This window comes from Notolepis coatsorum (assembly GCF_963971535.1).
Source record: "Notolepis coatsorum genome assembly, chromosome: 6".
NCBI classification, from domain to species: domain Eukaryota; kingdom Metazoa; phylum Chordata; class Actinopteri; order Aulopiformes; family Paralepididae; genus Notolepis; species Notolepis coatsorum.
In genome coordinates, this window is record NC_140170.1 from 76376342 (window position 1) to 76386569 (window position 10228).

Below are 10228 nucleotides of genomic sequence, written 5' to 3' on the forward strand. Positions count from 1 at the left end.
CCCGCTGCGCTGGCGACAACCGAGCTGAAAACCCCTTTCTGAACCGCAAGAGGGGTTTGCCTTCGCCGTGGGAGCCATTCACCCCGTCACCGTGAAGAGAGGTTAGGGAGATGAATGGCGACGAAGTTCACCCTGCAGATCAGATCTGATTCACTTCGAGAGTTGGGAATAATGTTGTGATTAATATATATATATATTTATCTGTTTTACCTGATAGATATCTCGCTTCATTTCAGAGCAGTCTGAGCGATGTGTTCCTCCGATACTATACTGTTTTTTTTTAATGTTTTTTTATATATATTATATATATCAACCACTGAGGTACAGGGTGATTTTAGTCGTGGTGGTTTATTAGCTTCTTGTAAAACATCATATATCCTCCTTAAGCAAATTGTAATTAAATAATTCCACTGTTATTAATTAATCATTCATCCGGCAATGCTGATTTCCCCTTCCATGTCATGTTATTATCATATTGATGATCGATCACAAGGTTGAATACGATTTATGAGGCAACAAATAGGTCACATATTTTGGGCTATTTTGCTTGCAATTTAATTCATTTTCGAAAGGTTGATTATATAATGCTCTCGACATCTCGAACAACATGCTTCAGCTGTGAGAATCATCGATTCTGGATGGGATTTCCGAAATGTAGAATTCATTTCTAAATAGTTTAGTTAGTTGACAGGGGCTGTGCTAAACTGAAAACTGTATCAATCAGGGTTGACTAATTTGCATATATGTGCATATATATGCATGGTAATACAATACAGACATAATTTATTCACGAATATATACGGGTAAAGTGCATTTTTCTCGTGTGTCCGACACATTCAGAGATAGTGTCACTTTACAGAGGAGTAGGTTGAACCTTTGGATACACCTGCTAAATCCTCTGAGCCAACAGTGTTCCTCGGAGTGTGAGTGCATGTTGAAGCTCAAATGACCGTGAGGCATTGTTACGTTACTGGCAGCAAAGTGCCTCGTTCCGCCTGATTGCACTAATTGCTCTGAAATAGGATACATTATCTATAATTATGGAGATCTTTGGGGAGACTGTCTTTCATCTGTCTGAAGTGCATCTTATAATGTCGGCGGTTAAATTAACTTAGAGCCACTCCGGTGTTTATTCTTTGGCTCTCTGACGTGCGCCGGGCATCGACGTATTAGCCAAGAAATGTGACTTCAACAAAGTCATTACTATATAAGCTGACACTTTTCCTACCGAATTATCCCGTTGAAAACGAATTACTTCATTTGTAGCCAGTGTTGACAAGTGTGTAATTGTCCAAAATGGCCAGTGCAAACGTTCAGCTGTCCCTTTGGAATGGTCATTGGTCACTGCCTGTTGTATTATAATGAGTCTGTTCCGTCAATATTTTTAATAAGTCCAATGTACACGTTGAATTATCTCACGAAGACACAGAGGGGGATTCTGATTCCTATAGAATCCCGGATGCGACCGTGTCCTCTGATGCATGCATGGGTTTAAAGTCAAATTGGAACGACTTCGGCCACAAGAGACACGTCTACTCGCACATGGCTCCACGCTGAGCGGATATTGAAGGGATGAGAAAATCACAGGAGGCCCCGACTATTGGGACGTCTGATGAAAACTTATTGAAAAGATGGGGAGATTCTAAACAAATCTTGACTTAAAATGCTTATGTACTGACACTGACTGAGATTCAAACATAAGAGGAAGCGCTAAGACTTTGGCCATATAAGTGCACGTCTATTGAATCATCCATTATTATTAAAGACATGCACGAGAGAACCTCCATGCTACCTAACTGAGAAAGTACAGAAGACACACTAACCCATCCATCATTCATTGCACATGCATCCACACGCACACACTATAACTTTAAACACTCACATTCACTTTAGACACTTTCAACACTACACCATATATGCATCTATTTATTTATTTCCACGACATCACTACCTCATTCTTGCATTTTAAAAAGCTTGCATTTGTACTTTATTGTTTGCATGTTGTACTTCACTTTGTACTTTGGGTTGTACTCTATAGTTTGTATATTGTATATTTTGTATAGTGTTTGGCCTTTATTCTTTTAACTTTTTACTGTAGAAGCACATTCTCAGGGGGCTCATATACAGAACCAAGCATTTCACTGTACCTTATTATATGTGACAAATAAAACCAAACTTGAGGCTTGCAGAATGCGGTGGGTGCCTTGGAGCTCAGAACGCCCTCCTCTCTCAACATACAGATGTGCAGTCTTGCGCCTGCACGGTCTCCATAGCGCGCGGTCTGGCGCGCCCCGCGTTGTGCAAGTACAGCCCGCGACCGCAGGGGATGCCGCTAGAGACGAATCATCCATCTAGTGATAATCATGGACAGCGACTCGAGCCATGCACCCCGTAGCTCATCTTTTATATGACCGTGCGTCGAGAAGTCATTATACCAACACAGAAACGGCGAAAGAAACGCGGGCGGAGGAGACGCGCATGCATCCAGGAAAAGAAAAAGTCTCCCATGGACAAAACGGTAATCAACATCTCCTGAAAGAAGTGTCTGGCGACCAACTGTCATTTGTACCCGACAGTGGTGGTGTCAATAACATTTGGTTAAAGGGATTTGTTTAAGTGTTTTGACTCATTCAGTTTAAACACTTTCCCGGCCCGAAGGGTCCTATTTCGGCCGCGTGTGCCTCATCATTTTAAACCAAAAAGCACATTCTTCCCAAATGTTTCCAAAACCTCTATTAATACATTTTGCAGAATTGTCGAACATGTGCATGTGTTATGAAAATTAAGGAGCCGTCCTCCTCAGTTTTACCATAATTTATCTCGGGGTTTAAAATGTTACCCTTCTTGAACTCATTAATGACAAAGAAGACCGTATGTGTAAACCTGCTGACAAGGACGGTGCCTTGATGTCCACGACCAGATTAGAGATACTTTCCCAAAAGACAAACAGTTGAGAAGCGATAATACTTTTTCATTTCAAAAGGACATATTCTATTTTTTTTTAACGCCAAGCAAAGGGATTTTACTTCCAAAGAATCGCCTATTTCACGTAATTTACTGTCAACACCTTTTTCTGTACACTTTGCCCAAAGTTACCTGTCCCACTTTGTACAGCCCCCCCCCCCCCCCATGGGTGTCGATAAGCCCCATATTATATTCTATATGCATGCACTATATGCACATATCTGTCTTATGTTGTCTTACTTGCACTTTATTATGTGAGATCATTGCAATTTGATGCAACAACAACCTATCTATACGTTAAGGAAATAAGGGAAATTTGATTATAAAGTGTTTTAGATTCCTTGGAATGTATTGCACATATCTACCAACAGAAATATCCTCATTAAAAAGGGGACTATACGTTTTTTTTAAGACGTCTTAAGAAGTTTGACATGGGAAACACTAAGAAACTTCTATAGATGCACGAAAGTATTGTAATAAATCCAATCATGGTTTGGTAGCTGTCAGGGAGCGCACTGGCCTATAGAGGCTGCAATTCGAAACTGGCCATCCGTAAATGTCCAAGCCCCCCCCCCACCGTATGTATATATTTTCTCCCACCCCCTCCTAATGTACAGTCTCCTCACCATCATATGTATTTTCTGTTAGGATCTCTGTAACAGTATGTATATTTGCATATCGTATGTCACAAATGTAACTATACCTGTATGTCATGTATGTCCATATGTCACAATTGTCATGTATGTTGTGTCATTATGAATTGAAAAGGGGTTAAGGGGGGACCCTGATGTAAACAAGACAAACGTCTTTCTCTGGTCTGCAGCCCCTTAACAATTGTATTGAGCCGTACTGTATTGTACCCATTCTGCAATCTGTTAAATAAAGTTTTAATTCATTCATTCAGGTAATGCGCTCGTGCCCAATGTGCTTGTGGAAGATCCAAGCCACTGCAGCCAACTGCAGTTTGTCCCTCTGCGGTCAGGAAACGGTACAAATCCATCATCAAGACAACAACAATCTGACTCAGAAAGAGTTTCTATTCGAGCGCATGCAGTCATGCGCACCATCAACAACATTATAGCAAGCTGACTGACAGAGGGGATCGATAAAGGAATATATGTTGTCGTATAAGACATATTCCTTTATTGATTTTATTTCACTTTATTATGTCAGAACCTTGCTCGCACAACTGCAATGTTCTGTATGACTGGCTAACTGTTATGTACATATTTGCACTTTTGTGGATGTATTGTATATAGACTTGTGTACTGTACACTATATTGTTCAAATTTTGTGCTGTATTGTATTGATGTATTGACATGTGTTATAGTGTTCATATCGATGTACTGTGGATTGTGACTTGTGTAGTGTTCACATGGGTGTACTGGGGATTGTATTGACTTGTGGATAGTGTTCATGTGTGGATTGTATTGACTTGTGTGTTTCTACAAAATGTATTACATTTACAACTGCATTTAATTGTCTCTGTTTGCATCTTTAATCTCACAATGGCGAATAAATGTTGAATTCCTGGCCGAAACGTTGCATTTAATAATAAAACTCTATATTGAGCAAGTGAAGGTGTTGTGCGCGTGTTCCTGACTCCTCAAAGAACGTCGTTTAAAATCCGACTAAGGTATAAAACCCACTGCGTCGTCATTGTCCCCAGACGAAAGTCATTTACTTTCACCAAGTGCAAATATTTTGCCTGAAATGCCTTTTGACATCAACAGGGCCTTTCATGTCTTTTAAGTCCAAATTGACAGACTTTGCATGAAAAGGGTTAAGACAACTTGAGAGGGGACAACAATGCCCCTTTGTCTGGAGTCCCTGCCTCTTGACTCGGAATCAAAGGTATGTTTATAAAGTTAAACAAAGCCCCGATGAGGCTTACAGTTGTTTTGTATCTCAGCTCAACCCTCATTTGTTGCCTCGGGATTTAAATGGGACGGTATGATAATCGTCTTCTCCACGGCACATCACTCTTCTGAAAGGCCAGTGTTTGGGATGCTAATTGCCACCAACATTGTTGTGCAGCAGCAGCAGCACTATCCCTCTGTTCACAAGCCAAATAAACTCAAGTACACAATAGATAGTAGAGATATAGACTCTCGAGGCGCACCTCAGGTGAAACTCGCATATAAAGCGAGCCTCCAGAGTCCCCATTCAAGTTTCAAGTTTTGTTTTAAGGTGAGCCCCCTGAGAGTGCACGTGCTTCATATGTAAAAAGTTAAAAGAATAAGGCCAAACACTACAAAATATACAACATACAAATTAAAGTACACAGTTAAGTACAAAATGCAAACAATTAAATACAGAATGCAGCTTTTTTTTTTAAATGCAAAAGTTCACTTGGCAAGAGAAAACATATCGACGAGAAGTGATATACTGTGGGCTATGGACCAGACACGTTAATGTGTATCACGTGTGCGCCTATTTGTGTTGTTTACGCAGACTCGCTTTTTTACGAGTCCGTGTTGGGGAGAATGAATAAGTGCGCGCGAGCCCCGAGCAGAGAGAGGGGACGCGACTTCAAACGGGACGTGGGAGCGCTCGAGACTCCCGGCGACTTCAAAGGCGGAGAGCGGTGAACATGCACGCAGTGCCACTCATTCCAGGTTATGGGCTTTAAGTGTTTCCAAACACATGGAGCTGCTGCAGATGGAGCCCACTATAGCCCCGCGCGCCGGATGTGGCATTAAGGAAATGCTAAATTATGCCTTGCATGTAATTTTATCAGCTATAGCCAACTGAGAAACAAAGACTTTACTGTGCAAGAAGCCCTGTCACCCATCACACACACACACACACACACACACACAATATCCCCATGCACTATACACATGCGAAACATTGCCAACACAGTAAGTGTTAGTCGCACCAAAGCGTCCCTCTTAAATCACCAATCTTGAATGTTGTAATTACACAGCTACACTGAAGAATTTTGTCTCCGGACAGCGTCAGAACTAAATCACCACTTATCCTGCTATGGGCTGCTCTCCTTTTGCTGTAGGGAAGCCTCTCTTCTAAGGAATCCTTTTCAGCGAGGGGCTCTCTGAAAATAAGTAGTGGGAAGCGTTGACCTTTTCTTCCAAGTAGCCTCATATAGCCTGCTATTACACCAGCTATGGCGCTCATTTAAATAAGTTGGAAATGGCGTGCGATCGGCTGAGAAAGCAATTTTTGTTCAGCCTGAATAGCCCCGATGTCCCAGGGCTAGGGCGGGCGAGGAGGCGGCGGCCTGCGCCTCTTGATGCGGGTTAAACATTTTCAATAGTCTCCCTAAAGTCGAGAGCTTTGATCATGCCGCTGCCGGCGCCTAGAAATAACATAACTTGTCTGCCTATTAGGCTGACTGACAAATCGTGACAGATTGTTTATGCGTAGCAATTAGCGACGCAGACGCTTTTCCTGAGAACTAACCACAGCTCGTAAAAGGCACATATAGTTTCATCCTTTAGTGATCCTCATTTGATTGTGAATAGTTTAGAGGGAAATTATATTCGGATATTAAATAGAAAACTTGTGATATCAGATTTCTACATATTTCCGATAAAGACTATACACTGCAATAGATCAAATAGCTTACAGGAGTAGGCTACTCGGTTCTCTCTGTGTGATAATGATCAGCAGGAACTGATGATAGCGAGAACATGTAGGCTATACTTGAAGGAGCCAGGTAAATCAATGACAGTCCTAGGTTAAATCTATCGTTGGCTCCATGCTTCCTCCTCCTCCACCTTCCTCGACTCCACATAATTTTTACTTTAATGGACGTAGTCAAAGGGAAAAATCCCAGTGATCCCTCCCCCAAGCCCGATAATTACCCCTAAATGACTGCGAAGGGCTGTGTGTTTCAATCTGATTAGAGCCCCGCGGCCATCAATAAACAGCGCTCCGCGAGAGGCCCATCGCATAAAGGAAGGCAGTAAACTGTTGTGCAACATTCAAGACTCCTTACCTTTTCAATCGTTTTTTGCAGAATACCCTCGGGTCATCACGTGGATCAATTAGTGTATAGGCTCTCGGAAATACATAACAAAAACTTTCCGGCGTAGATTCTCGTGACAGCAAGAAAGATCCGGTCAATTACTACTATACTTTGTCATGCTGAGAATTAATAGGAATGGCAGCGATATATACAAATGGCCAAGGTCCTAACAATAACAGGTTATGATAACAACCTAATGAACAATCGTTCTAATCTCTGAATCAGAAACATTTTGTGGGATTTTGCTAATTTAATCCGTGCTAAAAATAAGAGTTTATTTTCTTTACCGGAGTTCAGCTGTAAAAAAAAAAAAAAAAAAGTAACTTTCTTGTTTACTTTCCCAGTCAAATAGCTGAGTTTGTTACTGGACTGGAATCCCAACGACCAGCCCATCTCGTCGCTGATTGGTCGGCTGCGTCTCCACGCCTGCCTTATAGCACTGCACGCCAATTTGGCCACATAAACATGAGGAAGATGCCATCAGCTTAGGAGGAGCACCCACACCAAACTTCCTGCTGCGACTCTCTCTCTCTCTCTTCCACATCTACAAGTGTTTCGCCCTTAAAGTACGAATCGGACCTGTATGGCCCCCGCTGTCGCCATGTCAGCTTTATCCGTCGGCTTGAAAACCGAAGACATTCCCTCGCGTTCGGTCCTCGTCGGCAGCAGAGGTGGTGAGATCATGCAGACCGAGGAGACTCGGACGGTGGTGAAGCCCAAAGTGGCCATTCTACCCTTCAGCGTCGAGGCGCTGATGGCCGACAGGAAACCGAGCAGAGACTTGTCATCCGCGGACGCCGTCTTGTCCTCCTCCGCCGGGACGTCCCAGGCGCTGGGCGCAAGGGTCGGCTGCTCACTTTCCACTTCTTTGGATACGTCGGTTCCTTTGACCATGCAGGGCTCGTCGTTTTCGGTGGGCGACATACTGAACATGCAACAAGAGGATGTGTTGATCAAACCCGAGAGCCCGGACAGCAAAGATAGGAATTCTTGGATTCAGAGTCCACGTTTTTCTCCTACACCTCCACGTAAGTAGACGTTTGTTTTTGTTTTGTTTTTATTTGTCACACATATAATGTGCATTACAGTGAAATGCTTGGTGCTGTATGAGCTCCCTGAGATTGTACTTCATACAGTAAAAAGAATAAAGACCAAACATTATACAAAATATACAAACTAAAGTACAACTTTTAGTTATTGTGTCGATGCATAAAACAAATGCGTAAAAGTCACAGCGTGTTCACGCTCATAGTCTCAGTAATTGAAGACTTGTTTTGAAATGGGATTCATATGTCGTTTCAATGAGGAGGTTATACCCTAAGAAGTGTGTGTTTTGTGAAACTGTTAACGGGTTTTGGCAGGATGTTTGCGCCAGTCCGGGATGGTCAATATTCTACATTTAAAGGTCAAGTTTCGAGATTCTAAATCTTATGTGGTGGGTTTCTTACAGGACGGTTGAGTCCTCCTGCCTGCCCGCTGAGGAAGCACAAGACGAACCGAAAGCCCCGGACCCCCTTCACCACGTCCCAGCTGCTGGCTCTCGAGAGGAAGTTCCGGCAGAAGCAGTACCTTTCCATCGCCGAGCGCGCGGAGTTCTCCAGCTCGCTGAACCTGACGGAGACGCAAGTCAAGATCTGGTTTCAGAACAGGAGAGCCAAAGCCAAGCGGCTCCAGGAGGCAGAACTAGAAAAACTGAAAATGGCAGCCAAGCCCATGTTGCCTCCGGCGTTCGGGATTTCCTTTCCTCTCGGTGCGCACGTCCCCGCGTACGGAGGGTCGCATCCGTTCCAGAGGCACTCTCTGCCGGTCTCCCCCATGGGACTGTACGCTGCTCATGTCGGATACAGCATGTATCACCTCGCCTGAGAAGGATGCAGGACTTGCTGCAGCCGTAATATAATATTATATTGACTCTGAAGTTGACCCACTTCGCCGAGACGTTATTAGAAGATGAAAGACTCAATAGGCCTATGGCAGATATCACGACAGGACAGTCAAGCATTGACAACCTAACAGGCTGCATCATGACACGGTGTGTCAGAGATAGCCCACTCCTTTGCAACGGTTCATGGCTGGTTTAGTCAAGCGAAAGGGCTTTTTATTTTTATTTTATAAACGTAACGCCAATAACAGACTTTACGCACAGCGTGACATGTGTCACCAACAAGTAAGACCCACAGGTAGGTTGGGCTCTTATCACTTATGTGGACTGTTGTCAAACTACAAACAAGGGACACCATGCTTTTTTTTTTTTTTATTTTGCATTCATATCAGTGCGTAGTGGGCTATACTGAGTCCAGTCAATGAATGCTCTTTGCTAAATTGAAGAACCACAGCATTTTTTTGTATTACAACAGCACTGTCTGTTGTTGGAATGGTTCCCTTCGGAAGGGATTTGTGTACTGTAAAATAATGTATATTTGAAAAATATCCTCATTTATATTATGAATATATTTGTGACATAAATTAACAATAAATTGTTTATTCTTTTTCATTAAGAAGTTGTTCGTTTGACCTATATACAACAAAAAAGACAGGCTTATGTTTATGTGCTTTATGGACAATAGCTCATGGCCCATGGGGAACCTTTTGGGACAATGCTGTATCAACACAAGGCATATCACGAATTATGCCAAAGGTGCAAATGATGAGACCTATTCATTATAGGCTATTTTTATTGGCCAAAAAAAAATCACATTTCCCATTTACAATGTAGATATATATAGAGTGAAAATTATGCTTGGTTCTGTATGAGCCCCCTGAGATTGTGCTTCATACAGTAAACAGTTAAAAGAATAAAGGTCAAACACTATACAAAATATACCATAAATAAATGACTTTATAAGCCTCATAGAATGCCAGTGTTGAAATGGGTAACATGGAACATGTGGGGACTCTAAACAAGCACAGCGTTGTTTATGGTATCCTACCGTGTCAAATTTAGTTTTTTTAATCAAGCTTATAGTAGCCTATGGTTTCAGTCTTTAATATTTTTGTATCCATTAGTGGACGTTTTTTCAACAGTGAAGTGCAGGCCACACTGTGCATTAAAACCTGTCAAATGTCATTTCACTGAGCAAAACGTGGAATGTATTTCTACAGCTGTTGCCCATTGCTTTGAAATAACTCACCCAGATTTTGTTGGCGCCAGAAGAGCTCAGGGGGGGGGGGGGGGGCCGGCATCGTCAACCACCAGCAGTTGTGCGAACTTCAAAACGGTCCGGTCAATTCAGAGATTACTTCTAGGGGCTAAATTGCTTGTAAACGATTCGA

General features: G+C 42.5%; 1 protein-coding gene across 1 annotated transcript; it reads left to right on the forward strand.

Moving 5' to 3' along the window:
* Nucleotides 1-7430: 7430 nt before the first annotated feature.
* msx1a (muscle segment homeobox 1a) lies at nucleotides 7431-9456 on the forward strand. Its single transcript, XM_084316445.1, has 2 exons — nucleotides 7431-7983; nucleotides 8406-9456. The coding sequence occupies exons 1-2, from the start codon at nucleotides 7539-7541 to the stop codon at nucleotides 8819-8821; spliced, it is 861 nt and encodes a 286-aa protein (XP_084172571.1). The 5' UTR covers nucleotides 7431-7538; the 3' UTR covers nucleotides 8822-9456.
* The last annotated feature ends 772 nt before the right edge of the window (nucleotides 9457-10228 follow it).

Excerpts from the sequence above, each read along its gene's own strand:
- msx1a (XM_084316445.1), top strand. The coding sequence starts at position 7,539 with ATGGCCCCCGCTGTCGCCATGTCAGCTTTATCCGTCGGCTTGAAAACC. Across the intron at positions 7,984-8,405 it reads TTTTTCTCCTACACCTCCAC|GACGGTTGAGTCCTCCTGCC; the intron begins GTAAGTAGACGT and ends GGTTTCTTACAG.